This window comes from Pelophylax lessonae (assembly GCF_965119305.1).
Source record: "Pelophylax lessonae genome assembly, chromosome: 2".
NCBI classification, from domain to species: domain Eukaryota; kingdom Metazoa; phylum Chordata; class Amphibia; order Anura; family Ranidae; genus Pelophylax; species Pelophylax lessonae.
In genome coordinates this window covers 540,410,804-540,427,645 of record NC_138769.1, presented here as the reverse complement: position 1 = coordinate 540,427,645, position 16,842 = coordinate 540,410,804, and the positions used below count along the sequence as shown (strand labels likewise).

The 16,842-nt window shown below is 45.7% G+C and overlaps 1 protein-coding gene across 4 annotated transcripts in view; it reads right to left on the bottom strand.

Moving 5' to 3' along the window:
• DGKH (diacylglycerol kinase eta) overlaps positions 1-16,842 on the bottom strand; it is a 588,450-nt gene that overhangs the window by 397,834 nt on the left and 173,774 nt on the right. For all 4 annotated transcript variants that reach the window (XM_082244880.1, XM_082244879.1, XM_082244881.1 and 1 more), the window contains one exon: positions 672-782. In XM_082244880.1, the coding sequence (XP_082101006.1) occupies positions 672-782 (111 nt within the window). The remainder of the gene's footprint in view (positions 1-671; positions 783-16,842) is intronic.

Below are 16,842 nucleotides of genomic sequence, written 5' to 3'. Positions count from 1 at the left end.
CCTAGTCCAGTTCCTAAATATCCTTCCCCCCACCCTTCCCTGTCCTCACTGAGATACTGAAACTATGTTGTTTTCTGTGTTGTATCACTGTAGTTCACTGACATTACAGTGACTAAATGTGTGCCTCTTCCATTGGTTTCTATGTGTATCCATACTATGGCTCTGGTCGTTTTGACCCAACATACTATACTTGTATGAGAAAGAAAAAAGCTATGGGGGGCGTGCCATAATCCAAATATATGAACAAAAGAATAACAGTTGTACGAAACAGTAAATATGTGAGGACTTTAAGGGCACATCATAAGATAGATGTAGACAAAGGTATATAAAAACCACATTTATTAATTCAATTATTACAACCAATGAACCAATAAAATGGTGAGACTGACCAAACAAAGGTCTAGATCACCATGGTGGTGATGTGCTCTTCAAATCCACACATATTTACAGTTTTTTCGCACAACTGTTGTTCTTTTGTTCATATGCTTGTATGACGTCTTCTTTTGATGTATATCAAGAGTATTTTTACCAGCTGCATTTGTTGTATTTGGTTTTCCCTTTTTCTTACCCAATAAAACACAACGTTTAAAAAAGAAAAAGCATTTTGCAGAAAAGTTCATGGGTAAGTATGTACTGCTTATAAAAATAAATGGAATGACAGGATGTCTTACCTTTGAATCCTTGGCATAGTACAGGGTTCTGCCCCGAAGCTTAAAATAACGTTTTTTCCATCTTTGAAATGAACTGGTTTGCTTCAGTAATAATCCTTCTTTGATACTTGTCTGGAAAGTAAACAGAGGGGGAAAAAAATACGATTGTCAAAAAGGAACGAATACATTCTTCTTCCAGTGCATGGTTGGATATAAGCAAATTACAGTCAACTACAGTCTCCTACACATGCTACATTAAAGATCAATAATCTACAAGAGCACCATCAAATGATCTATTTGCTATAGAAAACAAGTTGAAAAAAATAAAAATCACACTTTACACCTTTATATTTTTCGTTTGCCAATGTATTACTCATTTTACCAAATAAAACATAGGACTGTTTATATGTGTGCCCGATAGATCCTTTAGGCAATCTATTGGACAGACCTAGCAGAAACACATACTACCAACTAAAGCCACAGAAGCACTTATCTGTCATTACAAAAGAAAAAAAAAAATATGGATAGGTGCATTTGGGGTGTAACATGTTCAGCATCCTCCCCCATGCATGACAGCGGGAAGGGGAACTTCTCCTCGCACCCACTGTCACTATTTAAAAACAGCGTGGCTGCTCTGCACAGAGTGATGTGAATGAATAAACTACAAGTCTCATCTTCCGCTGTGGCAGAAGGTTTGTAGTTCTTAATGAAACGTGCTGGCGAGTGCTCTAATACTTTGACCCTTTTCAGGCTTCACGAACCTTCTGCCTGAACAGGAGGTAAGGGAAGATAGGTGCACTGAGAGTCTCCAGCACTCTGACATTGTGCCCGTGGAACCTGCAATCGTGGGTGCACTGCTCTGCAGGCTCCTAAGAAAATAATAAATGTACTTTTTTTTTTTAAATCTTTTTTCGTTTACTAAAACATGAAAAACCCAGTAGCCATAAATACCACCAAAAAAAAAGCTTCATCTGTCCCAAGAAAATTATAAAGTAATATTGGTACATTGTTGCATGACCGCGCAATTGTCATTAAAAGGGCAACAGCACTAAAAGCTGAAAATTGGCCTGTATGCAGGAAGGGGGCAAAAGTGCCCTGTAGGCAAGTAGTCAAAGCACATTTGTTCTAGGTCAATTACTTGGAAAGTTTTGAGCCATTTTCAAAAGGTCCTACATGGCTTTCCTTAGTACAGTACATGCTTTCCTCAACTACAGAGACCTAGTCACTAAAGGAATACTTGAAACTATTATGAGATTACACTTTTAGCATCAACCAACAACTGAAATATCTGTTGTGGGTTCAATTGTCAAGGGTTCCGTCACCCAAAACTGATGCTTTATTTTGAAAATGAAAAGGGAATGTTACGTTGCACCTTCTTAGGATAGAACCTACACAATGACTGTGTAAAATCTGCCTATTTTATTTTCAAATTTGTCTGAAATGTTTTGTCTTTTGGTTGTCTAAAAAAAGTGTCTGAAAGAACTTGTGCCCTGGCCGGGACCGGAAATCGATCTTGTACCCGGAACAAACCAGTTCACGAACCCAATCGTCCTGAATGAAGGAAGTCCAGGGTTCCTAAAAGAAGCGCAGACATCCCCCCACTCCTGAGCTGGGTGAGGGTGCCCCTTCATGCTGAAGAGGACTTGTCTGCAGCATCGGACTGACCGGCCTTGGTTTTGCCCCAGGGCTTTTTAGCACCTCCAGAAGTTCTGAACGGCTTACCTTTTTCTTGTGCCCCGGAGGCACAAAAAAAACATTTGTGAGCAGCAAAGGAAGGACCCAGCTTAGGATGGGGTGTCTTACCCTTGGAAGATTGAGGAAGAAGAGTACTCTTCCCGCCAATCAGTCCCTTGTTCAACTCATCCAATGAGTCGCCAAATAACCTGTCTCCCAGAAAGGGGGGATCAGCTAAGGCCTTTTTAGAAGCTTGATCAGCCAACCAGCTCTTCAACCAAACCATGCATGTTAAAACAATGCCCACGGCCGAGACGCTGGCCACCAGGGGAGCTGCATCCATAGACGCATCACACAGGAACACCAGAGCCTGGATCACCTGGTCCAACAGTTCCAGCTGTTTCGGAGGAACAGTCTTGGGGTCCAAAGACTCCAGCAACCCCCTAATCCGTTCTGTCACTGTCTATGATACCAACAGAGACACAAAAACTGGTTTCAAAATGGAACCCACCAGCACATGAACATTGCGGGAAAGAGATTCCACCCGCCTGACCACTGGATCTGTAAAAACTGGGGAATCCTCCACAGGCACAAGGGTAGATTTGTTCAATCTGAAAACCGGATGGTCCACTTTAGGTGGCACCGTCCAACGGTTGGAGACCATTTCAGCAAAAAAGATATTGGCGTTTAAAGCACACCAATAACATGTGCTTAACCACTTGCCGACTGCTCACTAGAGCACTACTGCGGCAAAGTGGCTCGATAACGTCTGGCGACGTAGTACTACACCACCAGACATTCCCCTTTCTCGGCGGCACGCGCGCGCTGCCGGAGCCTCGCTCCCGGTGTTCAGTCACAGCGGGAGTCGGGCCAGGGGAGGAGCGGCGGCGATCGAGTGTGGAGATCCGCCCGCTTGTGTAAACACGAGCGGGCGGATCTCCTAAGTGACAGGCAGGGACAGATTGCAGGGTTCAGCATAGCTGAACCCTCGATCTGTCCTTGTGTCACATAGTCACCTCCCCCCACACACGTCAGCACCAGGCATACATTAACCCCTCCCTCTCCAATAAAATTAACCCCTTCCCTGTCAGTGTCATTTTTACAGTAACAGTGCATATTTATAGCACTGATTACTGTAGTAATGTCACTGGTACCCCCAAAAGTGTCAAAAATGTCAGTCAAGGGTCCGATCTGTCCGCCGCAATGTCGCAGTCCCGCAAAAAAAAAAAAAAAAAAACCGCAGATCGCCGCCATTACTCATTAAAAAAAAAAAAAAACCAAAAATGACAGAAATCTTTCCCTTAGTAAACACGATAACTTTTGCGCAAACCAATCAAAATACGTTTATTGTGATTTTTTTTTACCAAACATAGGTAGCAGAAAACAAATTGGATTTTTACATTTTTTTGGGGGGGAATTTCCTATAAAAAAATTTGAAAAATATGGTTATTTTTTCAAAATTTATGCTCTTTTTTTGTTTATAGCGCAAAAAGTAAAAATCGCAAAGGTGATCAAATACCACCAAAACAAAGCTCTGTCTGTGGGGAAAAAAGGACGTAAATTTAGTTTGGGTACGGCATCGCACCCCCGCGCAATTGTCAGTTAAAGTCGCACAGTGCCGAATCGCAAAAAGTGGCCCAAACGTAAGACAGCAAAATCCTCCAGTGGTAAAGTGGTTAACTCGCCACCATTGGTCATTCACAATATCGTGAAAGGTGTCTGGGCAAGGGAAAACCTAGTCAGATTTCTAAGACTTTTGTGAGCCAAAAGCCAACCGCGTCCCTGCCAGCGTGGGCTCATCAGCCAATTTTAAAGTATCCTGCACTGAAAAATTCAGGGCTTTCACTAAGGCGCATTCCCGCGCTGCAGCTGAAGAAGACAGGACATCTGACTGCGAAGGCAGCGACCACTCAGGTAGGGAGGCGTCCGGGGCAACCCCATCAGTCTCTGAATCAGAGGACACCTCCATAGAAGGAGAAGGCAGTGGCCGCTTCCAGGCTATCAACCTTTTTCATGACTAAACCAACTTTTGTCGCCAGGCTTTCCAGGGCAGCTGAAATCCAGGCCAGCGACTGCGATCCGGATTGTCCGGGAGTCGCACATAGTGGTTCTGAGGGTGATTTTCCAGTTTGGGCCTCCATAGTGAAAATCGCAAAAAATGGAGTAGTGTTGCTTTAAGAGCGCCGATCGCGGAATCTACCACTGATCGCAGCAATCTGCAGGGGACCCATTTAAACCAAACTGATAACAGAAAGTGTAAGGATATGCCCGCAGAGGCCCCCATTACATTACCACCTCAGACACACTCCTGAATCTACCACAGCATGGAGAGAAAAGCAGGAAGTGACCTCTGCACATCAGCAGGAAATGACCAGACATGAAGTGATGTCGCCTGATAGGGAAACACTGCCGAGTATAGCACCAGGGCTACACAAAGATGGACACCCATAGGAAACAATAGGAAGCTGCAGGGAAAATGGCTGCCCCATACAAGTCTATGGGGAAAAAAAATCTCATTGCCCACATCTAAGATGGCAGCGCCCACAGCGCACCATGCGGCTAGGGACCGACACATGAAGGCCTCAGGAACCACAACAGGGACCAGCAAGCCCAAGGTACCATGCCCCCCCCCCCCACCACCACCACCATCCACAGTGCCAGAGCACACCAGACACACAGACTCCGCAGGGACAGGGAAGGACACACAGACCGGGTACAGGGCAGACTAGGGGGATCTCTTGGGAGGCACAAATCCCATTAACCCCAGGGGAGGGCCCACTTCCCCACCAAGACCAGCAGGGGCAAGGGGGGCACATTTACTCACCGTACCATGGAGCGGGTGGGCTCCGCTCCGGGCAGACTGCCTCCCACCCGAAGTGGGGGTGCTGCCAACCAAAGGGTACGCTGCAACTCAGGGCTTTCCAGGTCGATGCATCCCAGCGAGGCATCCGCTTGCAGGCTTGTCCCCCTCCGGACGAGGAGAGACCGTCGTAGCTAGGCTTAGGTCGGAACTATAACCTGCTCACGCTCGTAGGCCAGACTGGGGGGACCATAAGGATCTAGATTATCCAGTGCAAAGCCCCAGCCGGCATCGTTGCTTGTAGATCGCAAGGAAAATTATTCCCTGAACACAAGATAGCAAGTGAGTAAAGATAAATAAAAGAAAATATTCTGACAAGAATAAAAAAAACTGAGACAGGAGTCCCAGCAGGAAACCTAGGTCTACTCCTTTAGGCAGAAACAAACTGATGTGCTGGATTGTGCAGTGAGGGTTTATGCCTAGAGGGACAGCCCCCTGGGCGTGTGTATTCAAATTTTACTGCCTAGACTACTCCTGGTGGGAGGGGCATAAACCCACTCAGCTCATGAAGAAGAGGCTGCGTCTGTCGATGGACGATAGAGAAATGGTATTTTTGTCTTACCTTAATATCAATTTCTCTGTTCATTGACGGACACAGCTCCTATTCTTCTTAACCATTGGATTATACTGCCCCCTACATGAGTAGGACACTAGGCAGAAAAAAAGCTGGACTACACCTATAGGGCAGTCCCAGGGGGTATAACCCCACTCTCAGCTATAGCCACTCCATTTCTTCTGTCTAGTAAGGAGGACCTAGTTCCTTGCTGGGATGTTCGGTCCTGGCAATTTTTTCCTCTTAAATTAAATTTTTCTATTATTTCTGTGAAAATCTACAATCAACTGCTGGACTAGGCAACTGGCTGGATATTTTTTTAAAATTAAGTGGTCGCCCTAGTCTGGCCAGCGAGCACAAGGGGGCTGGCGCACGAGTCTCGGGAGGTCGCATACGACCTGGCCTAAGCCTGAGTCACAGCGTTCCTCCTGGCCAACCACCCCCCATTTAGACGGAGAGGAGGTTCTGTCTGGAGTGGTGCCCACCCTGTTATTGGTATGGCAAGTAGCTGTCCCCTCTCTCCCCCTACATGGTTTTAGGGTGAACCTGAGCCCCTCTCTGGGATGGTCGGACCCCCTGGTTCTCCTCCTTCCCATGCAGCGTCCCCCCTCTCTCAGGGGTCCCTGCGGACACTTTGCCCCTCATCTGCCTATCCCCAACCCCCCCTTCCCCATGGGGTTAGCCATACAACCTTTTCAGATTGGTCTGGGGTGCTGAGCTGGCGATGGAGGTGTGGGACACCACTAGCGACCAGATGATCGGGAGGCAGCTGTACCTCGTCGGGGCTCCTGTCAGGGCCCCCCTTCCTGCTGGTGTTATTTTCGGGGCTCTTGGGACCCCTCCTGGGCCCCCAGGAGCTGCGTGGTGCCGTCATTTTGTAGTCTGTGTGCTGTAGAATCGGCGGCCATATTTGTGTAACCTCGACGGCCATTTTCTAGTGGTTTCTCATTACTAATAGCAGCTATGACTGTGAAGCATAGATCTGTGGTGATTTCCGTGGTGGGAGCCCCTCCTTATCCCCTGGTGCGGACTCCTGGATCTTTCTCTTCCTGATCACCGCATGTGTGTGTGCAGATAGCCTGATGCTGCGGTCCCTCTTTCACACATGGAGTTCCTGGAGCACATTTCCCCACCTGATCCCCTATCAGAGGCTGCCGGGCCCTCCGGGTCCCAAAAATTCCTTACTGCACTGAGGTCTGGAGTCTTTGGTGCCAAAGGTGGATTTGATCCTGGGGAAACGGGCTAGCAAAAAGCGTTCCCTGCCTTCATCTGAATCATATGTCTCATCAGATCCTGAATCTGATTTGGCCGAAATGTGAAAGCCACCAAAAAGGCCACCTTCTTGGACAGTGTAAGCAGGGAAATCTCCCAAAGAGTCTCACAAGGAGGCTTTTGGAGGACTGAGAGCACCAAATTGAGGTCCCAAGATGGCAACAGAGACCACATTGGAGGGGTCAAGTGCCTAACTCCCTGAAGAAAAGTATGACCCAAGGAGTATGTGGCCAAGGACTGTAGAAAGATTTCACTAAGGCCGACAGCGGACCCTTGATAGTACTCCAGGCCAGTTTCTGCTCAACCCCCTATTGAAGGAAGGTAAAGATCCGAGCCCCCAAAAAAAAAAAGAGCGAGGATGAACCCCAAGACACACCACGTAATAGGTCTTCCACGTACGATGGCAGATCCTCCTATAAGTAGATTTCATAGCTTTTAAGTGTTGGAATCACCGACTCAGACAAACCTCTATGCATCAGCACCTGGCGAACAACAGCCAAGCCATCAAAGCTAGCGACTGTAAAGCAGGATGGAAGATTTGTCCTTGGGACAGCATATCCTCCCCGAGAGGAAGCTTCCAAGGAACTTTGGCAACCATCCGCACCAGATCTGCATACAAAGCCCGGCGAGGCCAGTCTAGGGCCACTAAGATGATCGAAATCCCTTCTTCCTGGATCCTGCGTAGAAGTCTTGGCAGAAGCTTGAGAGGAGGGAAGGCGTAAATCAGACAATACTGACCACACAGGACAACCAAGGCCCCTGTGGCATCCACCAGAGGATCCCATGACCACGCCACAAACCTCTGCACATTTCTATTGAGCCGGGACACCAACAGATCCACATCGGGGATGCCCCACCGGAAACACAAGTGATGAAACACATCCAAATTAAGGGACAAGTCCCCTTGGTCCAACGCCTGCCGACTGAAGTAATCTGCCTGCCAGTTTTCGACCCCTTTAATGTCTACGGCACAGAGGGCTGGAACAAACCGTTCTGCCCACCTTAGAATGCCGGATACCTCCAGAGCCCCCAGGACACTTGGTGTGCACCCCCCCCCCCTGGTGATTGACATAAGCCACGGTCATGGCATTGACTGATTGAATGTGCACTGGACATCCCTTAAGATGATCCGTCCAATGTTTCAGGCACAGTCTGATCGCTCAGAGTTCCAAGACATTGATCGGAATTCTGGACTCTTCTAGTGTCCAAATACTCTAAGCAGAATTTTTGCCAATGACACCTCCCGAGCTGAATAGGCTGGCATCCGTGGTGACCACTGTCCAATACAAGGACGAAGCCACCATATCAGGGACTCTTTCGTTCCCCAGCTCAGCCGGATCAGATTGTTCAGAGACTGCGGATTAATGATCCATTTGGCCTGAATCTCCCTTGCAGGGACCTCGTATTAAACTGTGCACACGGAACCGCCTTGAAGGTAGACACAAACTGGCCCAGCACCCGCATGCAAGTCCGGAAGGATTACCATCTGCTGGACAGCAGGAGACGAATTACAGCCTGCAGTTTCTGGAGACTGTCAAGAGGAAGGAGTACTCTGGCTAAGTCCAGAGTCAGACCCAGATAGTCCAGCTTTGTAGATGGAACCAGAGCATAATTCTGAAATTTCAGAATCCAGTCAAAACCCCTCAAGCTCGTATGGTGATTTTAAGGATTTTCACCAGAGCAGTTGGAGACTCTGCTCGCAGAAGGAGGTCGTCCAAGTAGCCCAGTACCGCAAACTCCCATTGCGTAACAATGCTAGCAACGGGGCAAACACGTTTGTGAAGACCCGAGGAGCAGAAGCGGGAACAAAGGGCAACGCCACAAACTGATAATGCTCCTCTCCCATGGCACAGCGGAGGACACACTGGAGACCAACACATATTGGAATGTGAAGGTAAGCATCCTTGATGTCGATGGAGGCCAGAAAAATCCCCCTGATGCAGGAAAGCCACCACTGTGCGAATTGACTCCATTCTGAACTTCTGCACCCGCACAAAGCAGTTCAGTGCCTTGAGGTCCAGAATTGGACGCACCTTGCCTTCCTTCCTAGGGACTGTAAACAGGTTTGAGTAAAACCCCTGAAAACATTCCGAAATTGGAACCGGACCATCACCCTTTAAAGTAAAAGATCTTGCACGGCCACTAAAAGAGCCTGTAAGCGGACTGAGGAATGTCGCATGTTGGAAGGAAGAACCTTAAGGGGGGGGGGGGGGTAAGAATGTAACTCGATCTTGTAGCCGGACCGAACTACCTTGTGGACCCACCTGACTTGAACCGGGTAGTCTACCAGGCCGGGAACCAACGAAGACGTCCCCCCACCCCAGATATGGGGGGATAAGGTCACGGACAAGGACCTGAAGGGGCCTTGTCCGTGGGTCTGGAGAAGCCTGCTCTTGACTTGCCAGACCAAGTTCACTTGGATCCTCCAGAGGTGTCCACAAAGGGCTCTGATCCCTTGCCAGTAGATCTTCAGGGACGAAAAAAACTTCTTATGAGCCGAGAAGGAGGGCCCACGTCTATGCCCAGAGTCCTTGCCCTTAGTAGCCTGCGGAAGAAAGGTACTCTTCCCATCTGTGAGACCTTTAACAATGTCATCCATGGTGGCACCAAACAGGCGATCTCCTTGAAAGGGAAGATCAGTCAAGAACTTTTTTAGAAGTCTGGTCCGCAGACCAGCATTTGAGACAAAAGACACGCCGGAAGGCCACTGCTGAAATAGAGCCGAGCCACTAGGGGAGAGGCATCCAAAAAGACATCACAGATAAACTGCAGGACCTGGACCAGCTGGTCCACCAACTCAGCAAAGGCATATTAGTCTGCAACACCAGGGCAATGGGGAATATCAGCCTCAGTGCCGAACCATCCAGGATGTACATATTGTGGGCCACAGCATTAAGATTATGAAAAAAAAAAACCCTTCTGCCTTTACAATCCCTTTCAGTGTATTTGGTAAAATTTTTACATTTTAAATTTGCAAAGAATAACCAGTCACATATAAGCAACATAAAAACAGCATTTTTACTTGCATGTGATCAGATCGGTTAAAATCAGCAGAGCTTCATCTCATTCACCAAGCTCTGGGGAAAATTTCCTTGCAAAGTAAACACGTCTGTTTGCCTTTAGTAAATCAACTGACATGTTTCTGTTATGCACTGCAACAAACAACACTGCTACGAATGTGCAACTCTGATTTTCTGGCAATGAATATTTGGAGTACCACAGTCTTGATAAGAAATAAAGTGCACTAAAAAAATAAATGGGATTTTTGTCTTACCGTAAAATCCTTTTCTCTGAAGTTCATTAACGGACGCAGTCTTCTTGTTCTCAATAGCAGTAGGGTTATGCTGCACTCTAAAGGAGTAGGACACTAGGCAGAAAAAAGTTCTGCCTATGCCTATGGGCAGTCCCAGGGGGTATACCCTCTCTCCCTGCTATAGGATGTCAGTTTTGTATCAAAGCAGTGTCAGAGAAAACAATACCAACCCAACTTCATAACAATGAACTTCAGAGAAAAGGATTTTGCGGTAAGACAAAAATCCAATTTTCTCTACCGTACCGTTTCTCTACCAAAAACAGAGGGGGGAAAAAGCCTAAAAAAGGAAATGAATGCAGCCACAACTAAGGATTGGTAATAAGCTGCTATATATTACACTTTTTATTTTGGCTTAATACAGCTTTAGGTCAAAACGCCTAATCTCCATATTTGTTTAGACCATATTATATGAACATGACAGGCAGGTAACTAGCATTTTTAGATGAGAGCTGAATAGCAGCCAACATATACTGTAACCCTCACAATAGGCTTCAAAGTCTGCACCAGTGATCTTATAAGAAGGCTTCCATTTTTTCCTGATAAAGTTTTAGGTCATTTGAAATTTGAAACTGCAGAAAATGTAAAACACGGCAGTTAGAAACAGACTTGGAGACTTAAGAAGTTAAGGTAGGAAGATGCTGCTTCAAGCTAGTGGTAGTCAATAGCTGGAACATCATTGTAGGTGAGATTCAGAGTCTCAAAAAAAAAAAAAAAATGCATACACATCCACCAATCATTTATTTTTATTTTTTTTTTTTAATTGTTTCTTACTGTGTTTACAAGATCATGAGCAGTTGCAGATCAAATAGAGGCTAAGATGGCAGCTTTGGGGCTCTTTCACACAGGCGTTCCGATCAGATCCGCCTGTCAGTTTTTTAGGCGGATCTGATCGGATGCCTCATTCAGCCCTATGGAGCAGCGGATGTCAGCGGTGACATGTCCGCTGACACCCGCTGCCATCCACATCCAATCCTGTCCATGAAATCCGGATGGATGGAAACCCTATTTTCCATCCGTCCTGGGGATGGGATTGGATGAGAGCAGACAGGCGGTCCGCTCTCATCCGATTCCCCATAGAGAGCAGCGGGGCTCTGACACCTCCCTCTCCGCACACAGTGCGGAGACTGAGCTGTCATCCGCCGGCTCAGCGGGGATAGGCGGATTGATCCCCGCTGAGCAGAGCACGGTCCGCAACGGAATGCGGACCGTGTGAAAGTCCCTTGCTTGGCTGAAAAGGATAGGAGGGTTTAGTTCAGCTTTAAGTGATCTGAATCTCTACATGCAAGTCGCTGCTCTGATCTCTTGCTAGAGAGGACCTTAAAAAGATTGTAAAGTCTTGTTTTTTTTTTTATTTTAAAACAACAAACATGTTATACTTACGTTCTCTGTGCAGTTGGTTTTGCACAGGGCAGTCCGGATCCTCCTCTTCTCTAGTCTCTTTTCGCTGCTCCTGGCCCCTCCCTCTCATTGAGTGCACCCACAGCAAGCAGCTTGGTTTGGGGGCACCAGAGCAGAGCTGCAGCTCCGCATGTTCATTCAGACACAAGGCTGCGGTTCGGTCCCACCCCCGCTCTGGTAGACTTCGATTGACAATTGCAGGAGCCAATGGTACCGCCACTGTGTCTCAGCCAATCAGGAGGGAGAGTCCCGAACAGCCGAGGGACTCGTGGACATTGCTGGACAGAGATGGGTCTCAGGTAAGTATTAGGGGGTTCTGGGGGGGCTGCTGCACACAGATGGCCATTTATCTTAATGCATAGACAGCTAGAACAGGCCACACTTAGATATTGGGTAGCGAAGGACAGATAATTCACAGTAAAATTTTAAACTTATCGGTTTAAACAAATCAATGTAAAGTCCAATAATACACACCCAAGACTTGGCATTGTATGTATTCAAAAGAAACCTGTGCTTTGCCCATACCGCTCCATCGTTGGTGTCAGTGGGAGGAATAGTGCCCCATTGTTGGCGTTAATGGGAAGAATAGTGCCCTATCAGTGGCGTCAATGGAAAGAATAGTGCCCCATCAGTGATGTAAACGGAACAAATGTTGCCCCATCTGTGGTGTCAATGGGAAGAATAGTGCCTTGTATTAGTGGGAGGAAGTGTGTCTCCAGAGCCAGGTAAAGGTTAGTAAAGGGCCGCATCCGGCCCCCAAGCAGCCTGAATAATTTTGCACGCCCAATTTGTCAGTTTTTTATTTGTTAACAAAGTTTGAAATATCCAATAAATTTCATTCCACTTCATGATTGTGTCCCACTTGTTGATTCTTCACAAAAAATTACAGTTTTATATCTTTATGTTTGAAGCCTGAAATGTGGCAAAAGGTCGCAAAGTTCAAGGGGGCCGAATACTTTCGCAAGGCACTGTAGCAATATTTTTGTTGGGGCATGCAGGAAAATTGGCCTTGAACCATGGAGGAAAATTAAATTGTGACATTTGTTTGTAGACATACCTTTAAACAAATGTGTCTTAGGAAGAGAAGAATGCTGCTACTCTACAAAGGACAGTTACTGTATTGTTTAACATTCTTTTCTACCTAACCCAGCAGATCTAAAACATGAATAAATAGCTTATAACGTCTAGTCTATAAAGGCGACTAGACTGCCGAATGTAAAAAAATTACGAGATTTACAGGATAAGACTACAATTGTGCCTCCCCTTCATATAGAATAGCACATTTTATATTGTAAATAGCTGACCCAAAATCCAGCCAATGAATACCAGTGGGTTAAAGGAAAATAAACTGTCAGCTCCAGACGGAGCCGCTGTACGAAAGATGCAACGTTAGTACAGTGATCTGCCCCGCTGAGCTGTTGTGTTCTGACAGGGGGAAGGCCAACTGCTTCTGTCAGACCGGCTGGCATACAAACAGGCCAAATGTTGGCCGTTTTTTTATTGAACCGACCGATGTCTCATGACATTCGGCTCGTGTGTACGGGGCTTTAGTTCACCTTTGCAAAAAACTGCCTGTGCATTTAAGATGTGGCAGTAGATAGAACAAAATATTTGATGTATGTCAGTGTGCACATGGGTGTGCACACACAAAGGAAACTCAGCTAGGAGAGCATAAGGCATAAGTTGACGATGCAGAACAGATAAGCATATACCATGGTTGGACAAAAATATGGACACACTACATGATTTGCAGGCATGAAAGTGACATGTTTTGCATTGAAAGCGTTAGTGATGTAACATTCTTTTGCTTGCGCGGTGTGATGAGACACCTAGTTAACAGGTGGGAAGCTTCACTTTCGTCATTTACTGTGTGCACTGTTAGTAACACGGGGTCATATCAGAGCTTACCATGTTTCAAAGAGGGAAAATAGTTAGTGCCCGCTTAGCTGGTGCTTCTGTTGCTGAAGCTGCCAATGTATTTGCGGTGTTGAGAGGTACAGAATTAAAAGGTTATGATGGCATATACAGTGTCCCGGAAAACGTTGTCTAATAAGCATAAGCGCGGTCGACATGGTCAGCTGTCAAAAGAGACAAAAGGACACTGTGCAGAAAAGTGCCCCAGAAAAGGAAAACAGCTGCTACAAAAAAGTGACTGCAGAGCTCACGGGCGGGCCGCAATTGCCAAACTACTAGTGACCAATATGATGTTCAGAAGAGGAGAAAGTGGTGCAACACCCATAGATCGTGGATTATCGATCAATGGAAGACTAAAAAGATCTGATTAAATCGAGCTTCAAACTGTTTGTGTTTACATGTGGTGAACAAAGTCCCAAGCTTCCCGTTGGCACAAGACCATCCTGGTCATAAAGCATGGTTGCAGCCCAATGTATGGTTTGGGTAGAATATTGTGGTATTCTGCAGACCCAATCATAACCTAGAAAGGCAGAATCACTGCCAGCGACTATGTGCAAATTTTTGCTGAATGTGTGCATCCTATGGTGTACACATTGTTTCCCAAAGACAGCACCATTTACCAAGATAATGCTTCAATTTACACAGTTGGTGTTATCAAATCGTGAATTGACGAGCATGAAGACAAGGTCATGCACTTTCCCTGGGTGCCACAGTCGCCGGACCTCAATATTTTAGAGCCACTGTGGTCAATTTTAAAGAAAAAGGTTCAGGCTCTTTTTCTACCTCCAGGATCTCAGCGAGAACTGGAACAATTTTTGCATGACGAGTGGTATCCGATTCCATTATTAACCATACATGACTTATATTTGTCAATTCCCAGGAGAATTCAGACCGTCGATGATAAAGGCAGGCCAACACCAGATTAGGTAATGATTTTGCCATTTTATCTGGGGTTTCCATATTTTTGTCCAATTCCTGCACACTAAATGTGTATATAGAGAAAACATAAAAAAGCGAACCATAAGAAAGCCAAAAAATAGGGTTTTCCATTACAAACTTGTAAAAGTTAAAGTCTTGTCAAAAGCAGACAGCAGCAGCTATTACTTGTGGCTCTGACCTACCTTACTTTAGTGCTAAACTGTACAAACTGTCTTCTCCCTTTTAAATAGCAGAACCCTTCCTGGTCACAGAGGCAGTCTCACTAGAGAGTAAAATGGCAGTTGGACAAACACTCTACATTTAGAAATTACAAAACTCCATTAATGTAATTTTCTTTTCTGGTAGAAATAATTTTGCTTGGGATATATCCAGGAAAATACCCAAGTATTCCAGGTTAAAGGAAGGCTGTGGAGCAGATTCATAGGTCTGGCACATCTGAATTGTTCTCTGTCTTTCAGCTATCTGAAAATGTTCACAGAAGTCCTTTAGAACAAACTAATCTAGATAGCTTCTGACTTGAACATCATAGGTTTTGAGCTGGGGAAGCAAGAGGACCAAGTCCTTTGTGAGCACTCTGGGAGCGGAGGATAGGCCAAAAGGCAATGTGGCAATGTGGCAAACTAGAAGTGGTGGTCTGCCAATGCGAACAGCAGAAACCACTGATGAGGTAGGAAAACAGGAACATGTAGCTTGGCATCTTGAATATCGTCAGAAACCATTAATTCCCCTCATCTCAGAGAGGCAATTATTGACCCTAAAGCAGGGTTAAACCCAAAATCAAACATTTAATATATTGCAACTTATCGATTCTTAGATGTGATGGCTATATTAACCAGCTTTCACCTGGCCAATAGCAGATTGACAGCTGGGAAGTCTTTATTATTCATATAATAAATCGTATGAAGCCCTGTCAGAAAGCGCAGATCGTGCGGCCGAGCAGCGGCGCAATCTGCAAATGATCGGAGTACAAACTCGCTGCCGGTAGCATGCGACCGCTGGGAGGAATCACAGCAGGTGACATGACAGTTGTACACAATGGATGGCTTCCTTTCATGCCATCCATTATATACAATTCTGTTACTAGCTGTAATAGGTCAACTTGATCACATGGTACAGACAGGGCCAATCATAGCCCATGTGTACCATGTGATTAGCTTTACAGAATCACAGCTAATCACAACAAAACAGACTGCATGATTCAGTTTGTTCAGTAAAATGCTTGCAAATAGCAATGTAATTGACTGCTTTAAAGCAGAGTTCCGGCTTTAAAAAACAATTTTAGATAAAAATACCCCCGAGACAGTCAGGGCTAATGCATTTAAGCAACGATAGCCTCTTAACTGTCCCCTGTTTCACTTACCTTTTAGAAGAAATACTTACCTTGAAAATGTCTTGTCCAGCGCTGCCATCTCAGGTGTGGGATGCTGAAGCCGGAGCGTCCTCATCGATGACGTCAGAGTCCCAGAATGCCCTGCTCTTCACTTCCAATGCAGGCGCGTCATCCCTGCACAGCTTCTGGGCATGCCCAGAAGCTATTCAGCAGGGAATAATGCGCCTGCACCGGAAGTGACGAGCAGGGCCGGTGCAGGCGAATTTACTCCTGGGAGCGATGACGCTCAGCTCCCAGGAGTCAATGCAAGAGGGAAGTAACGGCGCAGGCCGTGGCCGCATAGGGAGGAAGTGGAAGGAGGGTAAGTATATTTTCTTCAAAAACAAGGTAAGTGAATAAAAAAAATTGTCATTATCCAATTCTTTTTCAGGTAATCTACAGCAAGTGGATGGGGCAAAGTTCATTTTGAGGCTGGAACTCCGCTTTAGGTAAACTTATTTTACTTAATACAAATTATGTGTAAAAAAAAAAAAAAAAATCCTGATTACTTCCCCAGAGCAGTGCAATGTTACTATGGTAACATTATATTGCTCTGGTAACAGCGTGTCAAAAAATAAAAATGTAGTTGAAAACCTGCCATGCCTCTTACTAAATACCTTGAACAGTCTACTTTCCAAAAAGGGGTTATTTGGGTGGTATTTCTTCTGTCCTGGCATTTTAGGGCCTCATGAAATTAGATAACCCCTTAGTACATGTACAGGATTGATCAATTTTCAAATACAGTGCATCCAAGAAGTATTTATAGCGCTTCAATTTTTTTCACATTTTGTTATGCTACAGCCTTATTCCAATATGGATTCAATTCATTATTTTTCTCAAAATTCTACAAACAATACCCCATAACGACAACGTGAAAGAAGTTTGTTTGAAATCTTTATA